At 70.3% G+C, this 18,770-nt stretch overlaps 3 protein-coding genes across 3 annotated transcripts in view; 2 read left to right on the forward strand and 1 right to left on the reverse strand.

Moving 5' to 3' along the window:
• The window catches only part of GPX4 (glutathione peroxidase 4), a gene marked incomplete at its 5' end in the record, with an annotated part of 78,077 nt that overhangs the window by 23,641 nt on the left and 35,666 nt on the right, over window positions 1–18,770 (reverse strand). The window lies entirely within an intron of this gene.
• On the forward strand, window positions 162–5,019 carry CNN2 (calponin 2). Its single transcript, XM_082780284.1, has 7 exons — window positions 162–301; window positions 2,994–3,115; window positions 3,390–3,456; window positions 3,537–3,674; window positions 3,784–3,900; window positions 4,059–4,205; window positions 4,304–5,019. The coding sequence occupies exons 1-7, from the start codon at window positions 239–241 to the stop codon at window positions 4,565–4,567; spliced, it is 918 nt and encodes a 305-aa protein (XP_082636410.1). The 5' UTR covers window positions 162–238; the 3' UTR covers window positions 4,568–5,019.
• On the forward strand, window positions 6,082–18,219 carry ABCA7 (ATP binding cassette subfamily A member 7; the record flags this gene model as incomplete). The annotated part of the gene is made up of 47 exons (XM_082779928.1): window positions 6,082–6,147; window positions 6,257–6,350; window positions 6,465–6,606; window positions 6,689–6,938; window positions 7,017–7,211; window positions 7,302–7,382; window positions 7,467–7,692; window positions 7,780–7,919; window positions 7,987–8,103; window positions 8,189–8,368; window positions 8,437–8,645; window positions 8,746–8,922; window positions 9,018–9,240; window positions 9,339–9,560; window positions 9,664–9,868; window positions 9,949–10,065; window positions 10,223–10,394; window positions 10,585–10,716; window positions 10,793–10,932; window positions 11,029–11,166; window positions 11,363–11,746; window positions 11,857–12,059; window positions 12,187–12,235; window positions 12,420–12,500; window positions 12,843–13,060; window positions 13,145–13,269; window positions 13,341–13,439; window positions 13,542–13,737; window positions 13,836–13,930; window positions 14,200–14,232; window positions 14,323–14,428; window positions 14,517–14,591; window positions 14,733–14,902; window positions 14,970–15,147; window positions 15,238–15,353; window positions 15,495–15,639; window positions 15,724–15,847; window positions 15,960–16,089; window positions 16,162–16,282; window positions 16,396–16,458; window positions 16,526–16,632; window positions 16,875–17,016; window positions 17,089–17,223; window positions 17,303–17,406; window positions 17,485–17,577; window positions 17,655–17,898; window positions 17,968–18,219. The coding sequence occupies 47 exons, from the start codon at window positions 6,082–6,084 to the stop codon at window positions 18,106–18,108; spliced, it is 6,903 nt and encodes a 2,300-aa protein (XP_082636054.1). The 3' UTR covers window positions 18,109–18,219.

Genomic DNA, 18,770 nt, shown 5'->3' on the forward strand with positions numbered 1-18,770 from the left:
CCCGGCTCTGGGGACCCCCGGGACCCCCGGGACCCCCGGGGCTCGGTGTCGGGGTGCGCGGGACCCCCCCCGCGATCCGGCCGCTCCTGCCCTTATTTGGGCATTTCGGCCCCGGCCAATCAGCGCGGGGGGGCCGGGCCCGACCCCCCCCCGCCCCGCCCGGACCCCCCCCGCCCCGCCCGGTCCCGCCCGGTGCCGCCGCTCCCCGCTCCGGTGCCCGCTCCGCTGCCGCCTCGCCATGAGCAGCTCCCAGTTCAACAAGGGGCCGTCCTACGGCCTCTCCGCCGAGGTCAAGAACCGGGTGAGCCTCGGGGGGGGACGAGGGGGCCCGGGACCACCGGGCGGCGGCGAGCGAGGGGACTCCGGGGTCACCGGGAACCGGGGCGGTTCGGTGCCGCGGGAGCGTCCCGGCTGCGCCCGGGGGTCCTGGAGAGCCGGGGGGGGACCCGGTGCCACCGGGGGGCGCAGGGCTGAGAAGTCCCGGGGGGGGGTTCCCGACGCTACCGGTGGGCAGAGAGCCGGGGGGCCGGGAGGATGGAGAGCCCCGGGGCGCAGAGGGAGCGGGGTCCCGGTATGAGGGTGCCCTGACCCTGCCCGCGGGGTCCCGGGAGGGGTCTGGGAGGGACCCCGGGCCCCGGCCTCCCCCTGCAGAAGGGGCGGAAGGGGAAAGGGGAACCCGGTGCCTCCGCCGGGGCTCTTCACTCCCGGCTGCACCCACCTGCCTCGGCGGGGCGGCACCAGGTGCCGGTGGCCAGCGCTGGGTGCCCCGGGCTCCCCCCATCCTCACCTTGGGCACAGGGGTCCTGCCCCAGGGGACGCAGAAGCCCCCTCCCCATCCCTGTGCGCCCCTGCTCAGGCGGGCTCTGGGGGTGGCTGCAGCCCCTGCCCCATGCCGGGACGTGGTGGCAGCAACCGGTGGCACTGGGCTGTGCCCTGCCTGGTGAGCCACAGGTTGGCCGTGGTTAACCAACCCCCCCGGGGCAGCAGGACCGTGGCCCCGGTGGCTGTGCCCTGCTCAGGACACGAGGGCAGCCCGCAGGGGCTGGGGCAGGCAGGGGAAGGGGCTGCACACCGCATCCCAGGGCTCAGCCGGGTATGGCTGTGGGACCGGGACGCTGCTTGTGCCGGGCTCCCCTCCCCGTCCTCGCAGCGGATTTGTCTTTCATCACCGAGCGGGGACGGGCCCCTGCTTGCACCCGGTTTGTGCTCCACACGGGGCTGGTGGACACGTGCCGGAGCCTCGCCGGTGCCTGCTCCCGGGCGCTTCAGCTTGATTCAGCAAGACTGGAGCCAGTTGAACTGCCCCGCGTGCCTGCTGCAGGCTGACATCACCCCGCCAACCAGTCGAACCAGCGGCACCCTCCCGGCCACGCAAGCCCTCGCAGCCTGGGCCGTGGTGGGATCTGATTTTGGGCTGGTCCCGCTATGAGACCGCTCCGAGGCTCCCCTGCTGCCTCCGCTGAGAGCCCCGTGTGCAGGGAGGTGGAAGGGAATCGGTGCTGGGAGCTCAGCTGGCCAGGAAGCGGGGTTCCCCCGGCCGGCGCTCGCGTGATGCCGTGATTGTGGCCGCAGTGTCCGGACTGTCCCTGCACCCCAGCCAAGTCCAGCTTCCCCTTTGGGGCCGCAGCCCTCAGGCACGGCCGCTGTCTCCCCACGGAGCAGCACCACGACCATGCCTGGGACCCCTGGGGACCCAGCGCCAGTGTGGGGATGAGACCTGGGGGCTGCCAGGATTGTCCACCCCGAAGCTGCTCCCTGTGCAAGGGGAGGGCACCCCCAGGGCTGCAAGAAGGGAAACTGAGGCATGGGTGAGGTTTGGCCAGAGACTGCAGGGCTTGGGGTCCCCCTCGGTCCTGCCTGTACGTGGCTAGGTGTCTGGTGGAGCCTGGTGAGTGGCTTGGGGTCCCCCGACACACCAGGGGTGGGGATGGAGCAGGCGTGGGTCCCGTGGGTGCACGTGCTGAGCAGCCCTGCTGCCGTCCAGCCCCGCACAAAGGGGACAGGCGAGCCTCGTGGCAGACCCTGGGCGCTGGTTTGGCACAGGGAGGGCTGCGCTGGCTCCTCCCGGGCAGCGAAGGTGCTCAGGGCTTTCAGCCTCTCCCCCCCCGTGATGCCTTCTCCTTCCTGCCCCAAACCAGGGTGGGCTTCGCTGTCCCTGCGGGCAGGGTCCGAGGCGATGTTGCCGGCCCGGGCAGCTGCTCTGGATTTGGGAGGAGGCGTCCGCATTCCTGGCATAGCCGCGGTGGCCGAGGAATCTGCGGCGGCGCGATGGGCCCGGCGGGAGGGAAGAGCATCGCGGGGTCGGTGACCGGGGCTGATTTCCCCATTCAGGGGCTGATTTCCCCATTCACCGGGGAGAAACAGGGCCTCGCGGGGGGCTGCTCCCCACGGCCCGCGTGGGCAGCTCTTCCTCTTCCCCTTCGAAAGCTGCAGAAGTCTCTGGGTGGCTGCGTGCGAGGCTCTGCGGGCTCATGCTGGAAGCGGCTGTGCAGCCACCATCCCCTCTCCTGCGCCAGGGATGGGGCTGGGGGCAGCCTGGCCGTGATCTCCCCCAAAATCATGCATGCAGACTGAGCCCAGCCGCTGGATGAGGATTTGGGCAGCTGGCGCTGGGGGGGAGATGCTCTCCCTGTGATTTCTTTGCCCCCAACCCTGGCTCTTGGTCCCCGGGCGCACTGTGCCCACCCCGCAGGGCCCAGGGCCGGGCGCTGCTCTTGCTCTGCTCCCCCCCCTCCTCAGTGGTTTCTGTGCTGCTGAATCTGGGTTTCCTGCGCACCAGGAAATTGCAGCTGATCAAATATCCCGGGGCCGTCCAAACCCCGCCTCGGCGCTGTGGCGCCCGAGTGGCGGCTGGGGACCGGCCTCGTGCTGCCGCTGTCACCGCGGCCGGGGCTGGGCTCGGGGTTGGTGCTGGGGACCTGTCCCTGGTGGGGTGCGGGGTGCACGCAGGGACGGGCAGGGATGTGCCTGAGCAGCCCCTGCTGCCCCGCCAGCTCGCCCAGAAGTACGACCCGCAGAAGGAGGCAGAGCTGCGGACGTGGATTGAGAGCGTCACCGGGCAGCAGATCGGGCCGGATTTCCAGAAGGGGCTGAAGGATGGAGTCATCCTCTGCGAGTGAGTCCCACGGCACGCACGGGTGATGCCAGGTCTGGGGGACCCCTTTAGGACAGGCTGGGTCCAGCCAAGCCTGCGCCAACATCAGCCCGGGACGTGGTGGGAGAGGCGGGCACGGACCCGGGGACTCCCCGGCACCACGGGGGCTGTGGTGTTCCCCTGCCGGGGGTGGAACAGACACGGGGAGCCCCATGCGGTGTCAGTGCCTGGGCTGTGGGGAGGGAGGAGCGGAGGGGACCCCCAGACCCCCCAGCTCACCACCACCTCCCTGCAGGCTGATGAACAAGCTGCAGCCCAACGCGGTGCGGAAGATCAACCGCTCGGCTCAGAACTGGCACCAGGTAGGCGCGAGCTGCCCCCGGCCGCCGCCGAGCCGCCGCGGTTCCCGCCGGGCCCTGACCGCTCTGTCCCCCCGCCGCAGCTCGAGAACCTCTCCAACTTCATCAAGGCCATGGCCAGCTACGGCATGAACCCCGTGGACCTCTTCGAAGCCAACGACCTGTTTGAGAGCGGGAACCTGACGCAGGTTCAGGTGTCGCTGCTGGCGCTGGCGGGCATGGTGAGAGCGCGGGGCCGAGGGACGGGACGGGGACACCGCGGGTGCGGCCCCCAGGAGGGTGGTCCGGGACCCCCCCCTCCTCTCCTTCCTCGCCACCTTTCCCCGGCAGGCCAAGACGAAGGGGATGCAGAGCGGCGTGGACATCGGCGTCAAGTACTCGGAGAAGCAGCAGCGGAACTTCGACGAGGCCAAGATGAAGGCCGGGCAGTGCGTGATCGGGCTGCAGGTGGGCTGCCCCCGCGCCATGGCGAGCCCCCGGTGCCCACCAGCACGGCCGGGGGGCGTCCTGCGGTGTCCCCTCTGCCCACCCCGTGGGGGGACGGGGATGGGAACGGGGCCACCGGGGGGGTGTGCCCGGCTCTCACCGAGCCCCTTTCGCACCAGATGGGCACCAACAAGTGCGCCAGCCAGTCGGGCATGACGGCCTACGGCACCCGGCGGCACCTCTACGACCCCAAGAACCAGATCCTGCCGCCCATGGACCACTCCACCATCAGCCTGCAGATGGGCACCAACAAGTGTGCCAGCCAGGTGAGGGGGGGGGGGGGGGGATGGACGGCGGTCCTGGGGTCGGGGGGCACACGGCCGGGGAGCCCCGCGCTGAGCCCCGCCGCCTCCATCCCCTCCAGGTGGGCATGACGGCGCCCGGCACCCGGCGGCACATCTACGACGCCAAGATGGGGCTGGAGAAGTGCGACAACTCCTCCATGTCCCTGCAGATGGGCTCCAACCAGGGCGCCAACCAGAGCGGGCAGGTCTTCGGGCTGGGCCGCCAGATCTACGACCCCAAGTACTGCCCGCAGGGCGCCCAGCCCGAGGGGGGCGACGCCGCCTGCGAGCCGGGCGCGGACCCCCCCGGGTACCACTACTACCGCCAGGAGGAGAGCTGCTGAGCGGGGCCGTCCCGCGCCCCCCCCCGCTGCTTCCCAGCCTCTCAGCATCATTCCCTCATTTTTTTTTTTGTATTTTTTAACTATTTTCGTGTTAATTTTAAAAATGAATTATTTTTCCGAGCGGAGAAGCGACGCCGCCGGCGCTCGAGAAGGGACTGGCGGTGCTGCGCCCCGGCACTGGGAGCAGCGCCCTGCCCGGAGCCCAAACTGGAAATTGATTTTTTTTTTTTGTTGGTTTTTGGAGAACTTTTGGGGACCAAGTGCCCCCCGCCTCCAGCCCAGCCTTGGGGGGGGGTCCCAGTGCCGCCAGGTACCCACAGCCTGGCTGCGCCCAGCTGCTGGCACAGAGCCACTGGTGGTGCTGGGAGCTACTGGGAGTTACTGGGAGCTGCCTGCGGCTGAGCCCCGCGGCCGCATCCTGCAGCGGGGGGGCTCGGGCTGTGGGCGGGGGGCTTCTTCCAGCCGCGGGGGGGTTTAATGCAGATGCTCTTATATTGAAAGGTGTTCTTTTTTATATAAATTAAAAACGAAAAAAAGAAAAAAAAAAACCGTGTTTGAGTTCAGCCCCAGGTCGTGCTCCAGGGGCGCCGCTCGGGGTCGGGGCAGCCCCCCCGGGACTCCAGGGTGGGCCCCACCCCGAGCGTGGCCCCTTTAAGGCCGCTGCCCGTGACGTCACGCCGCGGTGCCTTTGTAGGGGAGCGGGGCGGGGCCTGAGGGGCCCTTAAAGGGGCCGCGCCACGAGACCGGCACCGGGGCGGGGGGGCTGCGAGCGGCACCGGCAGCGGCGGAGACAACGGCGGGGGCGGGGGGGGGGGCGGGCTGCGGCTTCGCGTCCTTCCCCTTTCCTCCTCCTTCTCCTCCTCCTCCTCTTTCTGCTCCCCCTCCTCCTGCTCCCCACATCCCCCCCGTGCCTCAGTTTCCCCTGTCCCGGTTCGCGGCCGGTTTTTGGGGTGGGGGGGGGGGGGCGGACACGAACCCTTCCCCGCCCCCGCCGGCGCCCCCCGGGGCTCTGCGGGATGTCCCCGGCCGGCAGCCCCTGACCCCGTAATCCCCTAATCCCCTAATCCCTTAATCCCGGCACCCCCCCGGGGGCCCCGCGGCGGCAGCGGGCGGGGAGGTGAGTGGGGGGGGGGGGGGGGCGGCGGTGGAGGGGGGGGACGGGAGCCGCAGGACCCGGCTGGGGAAACTGAGGCACGGGCAGCGCCGGGAGCCGGGGGGGTCGCGGGGCTCCGGGAGGGCTCCGGGGGCTCCCCCCGAGGCTGCCCCCGGCGGGGCTGGGGGCTCCTGCCCGCCCCCAACGCGGTTTTGGCCCCCGGAGCGGAGATTTGGGGGTTGGGGCTGGAGCTGGGGGGGGGGCTCCTCCCCTCTGAGCCCTGGGGGAGCAGCACTGGGAGCCCCGGCACATCGCCAGGAGGCACCGGAGAGCCCGGGGCTGGGGCTGGGGGCTGGGGGCTGGGGGCTGGGGGCTGGGGCTGGCACCCACCCAGCGGCCGGCACCCCGCAGGACCCTCGCCATGGCCGTGGGCACCCAGCTGGGGCTGCTGCTCTGGAAGAACCTCGTCCACCGCCGGCGGCAGCGGGTGAGCATCGCCCCCGGCACGGGGCGGGGGGCTCCTGGGGGCGCTGGGTCCGCTGGGGATGGGGGCTGCCCCCCCCCCACACACACACCCCCACCGCGGTGTCCCCCAGGTGCAGCTGGCCATCGAGCTCCTCTGGCCCCTGTTCCTCTTCGTCATCCTGATCGCGGTGCGGCAGTCCCACCCGCCCTTCCAGCAGCACCAGTGTGAGCATCCCTGGGGGGCACTGGGAGGAGGCGGCGGATGGGGGCCGGGGGCTCTCCGCCCTTTGGGTGCGTGGGGTCTGGGGGCACCCGGAGCCACCTCCCTGTCTGCCGCAGGCCACTTCCCCAACAAGGCACTGCCGTCGGCGGGGACCCTGCCCTGGCTGCAGGGCATCATCTGCAACGTGAACAACCCCTGCTTCCAGCACCCCACTCCCGGGGAGGCCCCCGGCGTGGTGGGCAACTTCAACGGCTCCATGTGAGCGGGGGGCCGGGGCGCCGGGCGCGGGGCAGGGCTGGGGGCTCCGCTCACCGTCACCCCCCCCGGTGCGTGCCCGCAGCCTCTCCCGCCTGCTCGCCGAGGCCCGCCGGGTCGCGCTCCACGCCGAGGGGCAGCAGCTCCCGCAGCGCTTGGCCCAGCTCCTGCCCGCGCTGCGGGGTCTGGGGGCGCTGAGCACGGCCCCCCCGGCCCGGCCGCTGCGGGACTTGCTAAGGGAGGACGAGACCTTGGAGCGCTTCCTCCGCACCAACGCGTCCCTGCCGCCCGCGCTGGTGGAGGAGCTGCTGGGGGCTCGGCTCAACCCGCGCGCTGTGAGTAGCGGCGCTGGGAGCTGGGGGTCCGGGGGTGCCCCTGCTCTGCCTGACCCTGCCTGTCGCCCCCCCCCCCAGCTTTTCTCCAGGGGTGCCCCCACCCCACTGGAGGCCGTGGTCTGCAATGGCTCGGAGCTGGGCGCCTTCCTCGAGGGGCGCGATGCCGCCGGCACACGGCGCCTGCAGCGAGGGCTGTGCGCCCTGCCCGGCCCCACGCTGCGCGCCCTGGGGGTCGCTGTCCTCTCGCAGCTGGACCTGCCCCGGCTGCTGGCGGTGAGTCCGGGCTGGGGGGCGCGGGACAGGGACCCCCCCCCCCAGCCTGGAGCAGCCGTGAGCCCCGCTCCCCGCACCCCCATCCTGCAGGAGAGGCTGAGCTCGGAGGCAGACGGCGCCGTGGGAGCCCTGGGTCCCTTCCTGCGGGGCGCTGAGTCCCTGCTGCGGGAGGTACCGAACACAGCCCCCCCCGGTGCCCCCACATCCTGCCCCCTAGCCTGGGGCTCGCCCGCAGCCCCCTCCCGCTCTCCCCAGGTCTCCTCCATGGGCAGCGTGGCCGAGCTGCAGCAGGAGGTCAGGGCGCTGCGGGGCGCAGGCACCTCGGGCGCCTTTGGGGCGCTGTCACGCATCGCCTGCGGGCACCCCGAGGGCGGTGGGCTCAGGGTCCCCTCCCTCAACTGGTACGAGGACAACGATGTCAAGGCCTTCCTGGATCGTGGCGGCTCCGAGCGGGGCGCGGGGACCCCGGACAACGGCAGCAGTGAGCGGGGCTCGGGCAGGGACCCTCGGGGCTGCCCCGGGGGTGGGTGGCGGGGGCAGCGCGGGGGCTGAGCGCTGCGCCCCCCAGGTCCGTTCTGCAGGGAGCTGATCCGCAGCCTGGAGGCCACCCCGCTGTCGCAGCTCTTCTGGCGGGGCATCAAGCCCCTCTTTGTGGGCAAGATCCTGTACACGCCGCCCGGCCCCGCCACCGACAGCATCATGGCCGAGGTGAGCGGGGTGCCATGCTGGGGCGGTGGCACCCGCCCGGTCCCCCCTGACCCCGTGTCCCGTGCAGGTGAACCGCACCTTCCAGGAGCTGGCAGCGCTGCGGGATGCAGCGGGTGCCTGGCTGGAGCTGGGACCCCAAATCCGCGCCTTCCTCAACAGCAGCCTGGAGCTGCGGGTGCTGCGGGTGCGTACCCAAAAAAGCAGGGGCTGCGGGCAGCTCGGGATCCCGTCCAGGGCTGGGTGCGAGGCTGTGCCCTGACTTCTTACAGGAGCTGCTGCTGGCGCCGGGGATGGCCCCGCTCCTGGAGGGGATCCTCAACGGCACCTCCTGGACCGCGTCGGCGCTGGCCCGGTTCCTGGCGGGGCCGGCAGCGGGGCCGGGGCTCAGCTGGCAGCAGGCGCTGGATGAAGCTGACGGGGTGGTGGGCACGGTGTCACAGCTCCTGGAGGTGCGTGCCGCCCCGCCGGCCCCACACACCGGCTGCCCGCACCCCGCTGAGCCTCTGCCCGCCCGCAGTGCGTCCGCGTGGACAAGATCGAGGCGGTGGCCACCGAGGAGCAGCTGGTGGCCCGCGCCCTGGAGCTGCTGGAGGAGCGGCAGTTCTGGGCCGCCGTCGTCTTCCAGCCCCCCCTGAGCGCCTCGGCCACGGCGCTGCCCCCCCACGTGCGCTACAAGATCCGCATGGACATCGACGATGTCACCAGGACCAACAAGATCAAGGACAGGTCTGGGGACACGCGCCCTGCCCGTGCCTGTGCCCCCCCCCCCGGGTCAGGGGCGTCCCCCGTTCCCCCCACCCATTCCCATCACGCTGCTCTGCCCCAGGTTTTGGGACCCCGGCCCCGCAGCCGACCCCTTCAGCGACCTGCGCTACGTCTGGGGCGGCTTCGTCTACGTGCAGGACCTGGTGGAGCAGGCGGTGGTGCGGGTGCAGAGCGGGGCGGCCCCGCGGACGGGGGTCTACGTGCAGCAGATGCCCTACCCCTGCTACGTGGACGACGTGTGAGTGGGCGGCGGGGGCACCCCCGGCACCGCGGGACCCCCACCCCCCGAGCCAGCCGCCCTCAGCACCGCGGGGCCGCCGCCGTCTCCCCCAGGTTCCTGCGGGTGCTGAACCGCTCGCTGCCCCTCTTCATGACGCTGGCCTGGATCTACTCGGTGGCCATGATCATCAAGGGGGTGGTGCACGAGAAGGAGGCGCGGCTCAAGGAGACCATGAAGGCCATGGGGCTGAGCAGCGGGATCCTCTGGCTCAGCTGGTTCCTCAGCAGCTTCATCCCCTTCCTCCTCAGCTCTGCCCTCCTCGTCCTCATCCTCAAGGCAGGCCGCGGGGGTGGGACGCGGGGGACGGCTGAGTGCTGGGAGCCAGCCCCGGGGCGGGGGGGGCTCGGTGGGCTCCAACCTGCCTCGATTCGCAGCTGGGGAACATCCTGCCCTACAGCGACCCGGCCGTCGTCTTCCTCTTCCTCGGCACCTTCTCGGTGGCCACCATCTGCCAGTGCTTCCTCATCAGCACCTTCTTCCTCCGCGCCAACCTGGCCTCGGCCTGCGGCGGCATCGTCTACTTCTCCCTCTACCTGCCCTACGTGCTGTGCGTGGCCTGGCGCGACCACGTCACCTTCCCGCTGCGCGTCCTCGTGGTGAGCGGCCCCGGCCCCCTCGCCCCCCCGGGTGTGGGGTCTGGGGGCTCAGGAGCCCCCGGCCGGGGGCTTTCCACCCACGGCGCCGTCCCTGCCACCGCAGAGCCTGCTGTCGCCCGTGGCCTTCGGCTTCGGCTGCGAGTACTTCTCGCTGTACGAGGAGCAGGGGGTGGGCATCCAGTGGCACAACCTGGCCGTCAGCCCGGTGCCCGGAGACCCCTACAGCTTTGCCACGGCCATGGGGCTGCTGCTGCTGGACGCTGGGCTCTATGGGCTGGCCACCTGGTACATCGAGGGCGTCTTCCCCGGTGAGCGCGGAGCCCCCGGCCCCTCACAGCCCCTGTGCAACCCCAGCCCCGCTCAGCCCCGCTGTCCCTGCCCGCGTCAGGTCAGTACGGGGTCCCCAAGCCCTGGAATTTCCCCTTCCTGAAGAGCTACTGGTTTGGAGAGCCGCCCTCGGCCGGGCACCCCCCGTTTCCCACCGATCCCCTCACTGCACCCCAAGGTGAGCCCCTCACTGCACCTCAAGGTGAGCCCCTGCCCCCCCCCAGGGCAGCCTGGCCGGGGTGGGAGCCCCACCATGAGGGGTCCTGCCCCATTATGGGGGGGTCCTGCCCTGCCGTGAGGGGTCCTTCTGGCCGTGACCCTCCGGTGGCTCCCAGTGCTGGTGGAGGAGCCGCCTGCCCAGCTGCAGCCCGGGGTCTCCATCCGCAACCTGGTGAAGATTTACCGCAGCAGCAACCGCGTGGCCGTCAACGGGCTGAGCCTGGACTTCTACGAGGGCCAGATCACCTCCTTCCTGGGCCACAACGGGGCCGGCAAGACCACCACCATGTGAGCCGGGGGACCAGGAGCTGCGCCACCCACCCCGGGGATGGGAGCTGAGCCCCAGCGCTGGCCCCGTCCCATCCCCTCTGCCCCCACCTGGGTCTCCACGAGGATGGGCTCAGAGCACCCTGTGGGGGATGGGGCGAGCTGTCCCTGTGCCTGTCACCCCTCCCTTGTGCCCCCCACCCCTCTCCAGGTCCATCCTGACCGGCCTCCTGCCCCCCACCTCCGGCACTGCCTACGTGCTGGGCTGGGACATCCGCTGCGACATCGACAGCATCCGCAAAACCCTGGGGATGTGCCCGCAGCACAACGTGCTCTTTGACATGTAGGCAGGGCAGGGCAGGGCTTTTGGGGGGGGCTGGCACAGCGGGACCCCCCGGTGACCCCCCCCTGCCCCGCAGCATGACGGTGGAGGAGCACATCTGGTTCTACGGGCGGCTGAAGGGGCTGGCGGAGGAGCAGGTGAAGGCGGAGATGGAGCAGCTGCTGCGGGACACGGGGCTGCCCCACAAGCGCCACGAGCAGACCAGGAACCTCTCGGGTGCGTGGGGCAGGGCTGCGCCCCCCCCCCAGTGGTGGTGACACCACAGCCCCGGCTGTCCCCAACGTCCCCAACACCATCCGTGCCGCCCCGCAGGGGGGATGCAGCGCAAGCTCTCGGTGGCCATCGCCTTCGTGGGCGGCTCCAGGGTGGTCGTCCTGGACGAGCCCACGGCCGGTGTCGACCCCTACTCGCGCCGCAGCATCTGGGAGCTGCTGCTCAAGTACCGCAAGGGTGAGGGCAGGGCACGGGGCAGGGGACCCCAAAGGGGACTCAGCAGGGGACCTGGCTTCCCCCTTTGTGCACGTGAGCCCCCAGGCCCCAAGAAGCAGGAGCAGGGTGCGGGGGGAGCGCGCTGTGGAACGGGGGGACGTGGGGAGACGCTCATGGCAAGGGTCCCGCAGCCAGCAGCGTGGCTGTGCCCCCCCAGGCCGCACCATTGTCCTCTCCACGCACTACATGGACGAGGCGGAGCTGCTGGGGGACCGCATCGCCATCATCGCGCAGGGCCGGCTCCGCTGCTGCGGGTCCCCGCTCTTCCTCAAGGCCAGGCTGGGCACCGGCTACTACCTCACCCTGGTGAAGCGGGAGCGGGCTGAGCCTGGCAGCCCCCCCAAAAAGGTGGATCCCGCGGCCCCTCCAAGCAAAAAGGGTGCCCGGTGCCTCCCTGCCCGGCTCTCAGGGCCCCGAGCCCTGGGTTTGCCGCGTCCTGCTCCACGCTCCGCCTGCCTTTCCCTGCAGAGCAGCAGCGGCTCGGAGCGCAGCGGTGACACCGGGCTGGGCAGCGAGCAGGACAGCGAGGCCAGCACCGTGGGTAGGGTCCCCGTCCTGCCCGGGCACCCCGGGTGCTCCGTGCCCCGCAGAGCCCCTCCCTGGGGTGCACCAGCTCTGTCCCCGGGTCCCAGCCCTCCCTGTCCCCCCCAGATGTGCCCCAGCTCTCGGCGCTGATCCAGAAGCTGGTCCTCGGCTCCCGGCTGGTGGAAGACGTCGGGCACGAGGTGCTCTTCGTGCTGCCCTACAGCGGGGCCAAGGACGGGGCCTTTGGGGAGCTCTTCCAGGAGCTGGACGCCCGCCTGGGCGAGTTGGGCATCTCCGGCTACGGCATCTCGGACACCACGCTGGAGGAGGTACCGCAGGAGCTGCTGGATGGGGTGCCCGTGGCACCGGGGTGCCCCCCCTGCCCAGCGGGGTCTGCGCTGCCGGGGAGGGGGCGCCTGCTGCCATGGTGGGTGCCAGCCCCTTGTCCTCTCTCAGATCTTTCTGAAGGTGGCCGAGGACACCGGGGTGGATGGTGACAGGACAGGTAAAGCGCCTTGGTGCTGGCTGGAACCGGGCTTCGGGACAGCGGGGTGCAGGTGGGGGGATGCTGGAGTGAGTGCTGTGCCCGTGGGAGCAGGGGGTGCCTGCCCGGAGCACCCATGGGTGCAGGGAGGTGCCAGAGGCTGGGGCCCCCGTCCCGCCCTGACGCTCTGACCCTGTTTTATCAGGCACCAGGAGAACATCCCAGCCAGGGCGAGCAGCAGGCACCGGCGAGGAGGGGGACAGCGGAGCGGCTGATGGGGAGCTGGGTAAAAGGGGGGAGCTGGGGGCCCCCGAGCTGCCCAGCCCCTGCTGCTGGGTGCCCCCCCTGCACCCCTAGGGCTGGGGCAAGGACCCCGGCACGCGGCCACCGGTGCAGGCAGGGGTGGGTGGAGGATCAGGGGGTGCATCGGGGGATGTACCCAGGCCCCTTCTCCTGGGGTCAGAGAGAGCTCTGCGTGGGGATCTGGGGGGCAGGGGGCCCGCAGTAGCCATCGTGGCTCTAGCCCTTTCCTCTCTCCTTCACGCTGAGCCCAAGGAGCCCGGAGAGGTAGGAGCTGGGGGGCTGCATGCACGGGGACGTCTCTGCTGGCAAACCGTGCCCCCCCGAGCCCGGGCTGAGCCCCTGCCCCTCGCTGCTGGGGGGCCGGGGCAGGACCCGTGTGTACCCCTTGCAGCGGAGGAGCCGCAGGAGACCGACCTGCTGCGTGGCATGGCCGAGGGTGGCCGCCGGCTGCGGGGCTGGGCGCTCACCCGCCAGCAGCTCCGCGCCCTCTTCACCAAGAGGCTGCTCCACGCCCGACGCAGCACCCGGGGATTCTTCGCGCAGGTACAGCTGGAGGGAGCCCCCCGTGATGGGGTGGGAAGGTGCAGGGAAAGCCCTGACCCCCCCCATCCTATCCCGGCCCCGCAGATCGTCCTGCCCGCCGTCTTCGTCTGCATCGCGCTGCTCTTCAGCCTCATCGTGCCGCCCTTCGGGAAGTACCCGCCGCTGCGCCTCGAGCCCTGGATGTACGGGCAGCAGTTCACCTTCTTCAGGTGTGTTCCCACACCCCCTGTCCCCCATCCCACCTCCCCAAGATGCTGTCTCACACCTCTGTCCCTTGCAGTGATGATGCCCCGGGGGATCCCGACACGGCTCGGCTGCTGGGCGCCCTCCTGGCCGAGCCGGGCTTCGGCACCAAGTGCATGAAGGAGGCGGCGGAGGCGTGAGTGGGGGCACGGGGCTGGGACGGGGCTCAGCCTCAGGGCCCCCCGCTTGTGCCAGGCTCCTGATGGGGGTCCCTGTCCCCACGGTGCCCGGTGAGCAGGATGGGGCCGTGCCCACCGGCATCCCACCCCGACGGCTTCTGGCAGCCCCCGGCCCCCCCGGCCGTGCTGGAGGTGCTGCAGCGTGGGAACTGGACGCGGGCTGAGCCGTCCCCCCCGTGCCAGTGCAGCGGGCCGGGGGCGCGCAGGATGCTGCCCGAGTGCCCCCCTGCAGCCGGAGGGCTCCCCCCGCCACAGGTAACCCATGGGTGCTGGCGGTGCTCCGGGGCCGGGGGGGACGGTGGGGCCGTGTGTCCATCCATCCATCCATCCATCCGTCTGTGTGTCCCCGGCAGGTGCAGAGGGGCACGGGTGACATCCTGCTGAACCTGACGGGCAGGAACATCTCCGACTACCTGGTGAAAACCTACCCCCAGCTCATCCGCCAAGGGTGGGTGCTGGGGACGGAGCTGTCCTGTGTGCAGGGACACTGTGGGAACAAGCGAGCCTTTGGGACAGGCTGTGACCCCAGGGGGAGCAGGGTGGGATGCTGGGGACCAAGCCCAGCCCCGGCTGGCCCTGCCTGCGGGGTGTCCCCGCTGGTGGCAGTGAGGACACCCAGGGATGGAGGGGGACAGCGATCCGGCTTGTGGCTGGGCTGTGGCACCTCGCTGCAGCCCCTCCTCACTCATGTGCCTTCCCCTGCCCCATTTCTTCCAGGCTGAAAACCAAGAAGTGGGTGAATGAGCAGAGGTGAGGCTGGGGAGGAGCTGGGAGGCGGAGGGGGTGGCCGTGGGATGCCGGGGGTCATTTGGAAGCTCCCGGTTCTCCCCACGTGCCCAGGTACGGCGGCTTTTCCCTGGGTGCTGGCGGCTCCCAGCTCCTGCCGTCGGCAGAGGAGGTGGACAGGGCGGTGCAGGAGCTGCGGGCACTCTTCAACATCACCCAGGTGTGGTCAGGGTCTCTAGTTTGGGGTCTGTGCCCACCCCAGGTGGGCTCTGGCACGAGCCTGCTCCTCACCCCTCGTCCTGCCCCAGGGCAGCCCCGCGGACCGGCTCCTGGGCAACCTGAGCCGCTTCTTCGAGGGCTTGGACGCTCGCAGGAACATCAAGGTGAGCCCCGGCCGCAAAACCCAAGGGAACCCCGGGGCTGGGAGCCAGCGGGACCCGCAGCACCCGGCCAGACCCCCGGGCTGGCGGAGGGGAGCTGATGGAGACCCAGCTCCGAGCTCACTGGGTGCCCCGGGGCCGCAGGTTTGGTTCAACAACAAGGGCTGGCACGCCGTGGTCTCCTTCCTCAACGTGGCCAGCAACGCGCTGCTGCGGGCACGGCTGCCCGCGGGCGCCGACCCCGCGCTCTACGGCATCACGGCCACCAACCACCCCCTCAACCTCACCAAGGAGCAGCTCTCGGAGGCCGCCCTGTGAGTGCCGGGCCTGGGGGTCCCGCGTGGCGCCCCGCCGCTCCCTGACCCCGCTGCCCCGCGGCAGGATGGCCACCTCGGTGGACGTGCTGGTCTCCATCTGCGTCATCTTCGCCATGTCCTTCGTGCCGGCCAGCTTCGTGCTCTTCCTCATCGAGGAGCGGGTCAGCAAGGCCAAGCACCTGCAGTTCGTCAGCGGGATGAAGCCCCTCACCTACTGGCTGGGCAACTTCGCCTGGGACATGGTGGGATGGGGGCCAGGAGGGGCAGGCGTGCAGATCCTAAGGGGCCAGACCTTCTTCTTCATCCCCTCCTGGGTTTCTCTGTGCCCACAGTGCAACTACCTGGTCCCCGCGCTGCTGGTGGTCCTCATCTTCCTCTGCTTCCAGCAGAAAGCCTACGTGTCCTCAGCCAACCTGCCCGCCCTGGTCCTGCTGCTGCTGCTCTACGGGTGAAGGGCCGGCGGAGACGGGCACTGGGGCGAAGCCCACCCGTGGGCCAAACCCTGGCACGGGGCAGGGGGAGCCCTGGGGGCTGGGGAGCGCCCCTGGGGGGGCCGTCGTCCTCAGCCCCTCTTCGTCTGCCCCTGCAGCTGGTCCATCACCCCCCTGATGTACCCGGCCTCCTTCCTCTTCAGCATCCCCAGCACTGCCTACGTGGCCCTGACGTGCATCAACCTCTTCATCGGCATCAACGGCAGCGTGGCCACCTTCGTGCTGGAGCTCTTTGTGGACCAGGTGAGCCCCCCGACCCATCCCGTCCCCCCCCGGGGCCGGCTGGCACCGCCGGCTCCCCCCACTCCCTTCCTCGCTGCCCCGCAGAAGCTCAACGACATCAACCGCGTCCTGAAGAAGGTTTTCCTCGTCTTCCCCCACTTCTGCCTGGGCCGAGGCCTCATCGACATGGTGAAGAACCAGGCCATGGCCGACGCCTTCGAGAGGTTCGGTGAGTCTGGGGGCGCTGGGGCTGCCCCCCCCTGCCCAATGCCCCGCCAGGGTGGGCAGCCCCCTGCGGTGCCCCCCCCCCGTCCTGCAGCCCCTTTCCCCTCCTCTCACAGGGGACAAGCGCTTCGTGTCCCCCCTGTGCTGGGACCTGGCAGGGAAGAACATGTTTGCCATGGCCGTTGAGGGCGTCATCTTCTTCCTCTTCACCCTCCTGCTGCAATACCGCTTCTTCCTGCGGCTCCGGTGAGGGCCGGACGGGAGCAATGGGGGGTGAACGGGGGGGTCCTGGAAGTGCCCCGCCGCTGTCACCCCCAGGCCCCGGGCTCTGCAGCTGCCCCCGCTGGGGGACGAGGACCAGGACGTGGCCCAGGAGCGGGTGAGGGTGGGCAGTTCCCCGCGGCACGGCGCCGTCCTGCTGCTGAAGGACCTGACCAAGGTGCGTGGCCGGGGCTGGAGCCTCTCCCGGAGCCCCCGGTGCCCCTGGAGGGACGGTGGGACGTGTCCCGTGGGCAGGGGACGCTGTGCATGTGGTGACCCCCTCGCCCACAGGTGTACCGGCACCGGCGGGCTCCGGCGGTGGACCGGCTGTGCCTGGCCATCCCGGCCGGGGAGGTGGGTGCTGGCGGCACCGCGGGCTGCGGCGGCACCGGGGCTGCTGCTGACCCTGCACCCTCCCCAGTGCTTCGGCCTCCTGGGGGTGAACGGCGCCGGCAAGACGTCCACCTTCAAGATGCTGACGGGGGACACGGAGGTGACGCTGGGGGAGGCCTGGCTGAAAGGGCACAGGTGGGAGCGTGCGTGCCTTCATCCCCTCCACACCGTGCTCACGCTTGCTCTCATCCCGCAGCCTTCTTTTGCTCCTCTTCGTGCTCATCCCTGCAGCGTGCTCATCCCTAACCTGCGGCACGCTCAGCCTTATCGCTGTCCCTGCGGCTTGTCCTCTGTCCCTGCAGCTTGTCCTCTGTCCCCGCAGCTCGTCCTCTGTCCCCGCAGCGTGCTCACCCTGTCCCTCGCCCCTCGTCCCGCAGCGTGCTGACCGACCTGCAGTCCGTCCACCAGAACATGGGCTACTGCCCGCAGTTCGATGCCATCACGGACCTGCTCACGGGCCGGGAGCACCTGGAGTTCTACAGCCGCCTGCGTGGTGTGCCGGAGGAGGAGATCCCCAGGGTACGGCCCGTGTCCCGAGCCCCCCGCCTACCCCTCCTGGCCCCCTGCTCAGCCCCTCCGTGCCCTCCCCAGGTGGCTCAGTGGGGCATCGCCAAGCTGGGGCTGGAGCCGCACGCGGACCGGCCGGCGGGCAAGTACAGCGGGGGCAACAAGCGCAAGCTCTCCACGGCCATCGCCCTCATCGGCTGCCCCCCCGTCATCTTCCTGGTCAGTGGGGGCAGTGGGGGGGGTCTGGTGGCCATGGGGCAGGATCTGGCCCTGCCCGGGGCTGACAGCACCCTTGCAGGATGAGCCCACGACGGGGATGGACCCGGGCGCCCGGCGGTTCCTGTGGGACTGCATCCTCAGCCTGGTCAAGGAGGGCAGGTCCGTGGTGCTCACATCCCACAGGTGAGATGAGGTGGGTCCCGGGGGGGGTCCCAGGGGTTGCCCCCAATGCCTCACACCTCCCTCTGTCCCTTTTTGCAGCATGGAGGAGTGCGAGGCGCTGTGCACCAGGATGGCCATCATGGTCAACGGCCGCTTCCGCTGCCTGGGCAGCGTCCAGCACCTCAAGAACAGGTACGGGGGGCTGAGGGGGCGCCCCCGCCGTGGTGCCGGGACGGGTCCCTGCAGCTCCGTCCCCGTCTCCGACACAGGTTTGGGGACGGCTACACGGTGGTGGTGCGGGTGGGAGGCCCCGGGGCCGCACCGGGGCCAGTGGAGGGCCTGATGCAGCGCTGCGTGCCCGGCGCGGTGCTGCAGGAGCGGCACGGGGGCACCCTGCACTACCGCCTGCCCTCCCGCTCCTGCTCCCTGGCCAACATCTTCAGCGTCCTGGCGGCCCACCGCGGCCCCTGCCGCATCCAGGACTACTCCGTGTCCCAGACCACCCTCGACCAGGTGATGCAGGACAAGGGGACCGGGTGGGGGGCAGGGGGGTCGCAGCCCCTCACCCTCCCGTCCCCGCAGGTCTTCGTGCGCTTCGCCAGGGAGCAGGGCGATGGGGACCCTGAGGGGGACGTGGACCCTGGGCAGGACGCGGCCGCGGTGCCCGGCCCGGGGCTGGCGGCGTTCCTGGAGGACGAGGGCTCCCGGGAGAGCGCAGTCTGAGCGGGGGCTGTGCCTGCGGCCCCCTCCCCAGCTATGGGGGGCCGGGGCTGCTGGGGGGCCCTGACCCCCCCGGGCTGGGTGCTGGGCTGGCCCTGGCATCCCGGCTGTTTTTTTTTCTGTTCATGCTGCTGTGCAATAGCGAGTTAAATAAATTAAATAAATCGAATAAATTAAATAAATCGAATAAATTTTAAAAAATGAATAAATTGAATAAATTAAATAATGAATAAATTGAACAAATTGAATGAAATGAGGGCTGGGGGTGGCTGCTGTTCGGATCGGTGGGGGGCCAAAAATATGGAACGCTTCACGAATTTGCGTGTCATCCTTGCGCAGGGGCCATGCTAATCTTCTCTGTATCGTTCCAATTTTAGTATATGTGCTGCCGAAGCGAGCACGATCGTTTCTTCCCCCGCAGCCCTATTTAAACCTCCTTCATTTTATAACTTTCAGAACACAGCGAGTTCTTTTCTCAGTGCTCACACCCCTATCCCTATAAACTCACTCTCCGAGCGCCACTATGCCTTACTTTTCATCCCAACCTGTTTATTTCCTCCTAATTTTTGTCTTTTTGGGGGCTGAGCCGCCCTGAAGCTCAGCCGGTCTCGCGCGGTGCATGCCGGGACGGAGAAATTAATTTACATACGAGGGGCGGAGCCTGC

The sequence above is a fragment of the Aythya marila genome (assembly GCF_965140915.1).
Source record: "Aythya marila genome assembly, chromosome: 27".
NCBI classification, from domain to species: Eukaryota; Metazoa; Chordata; class Aves; order Anseriformes; family Anatidae; genus Aythya; species Aythya marila.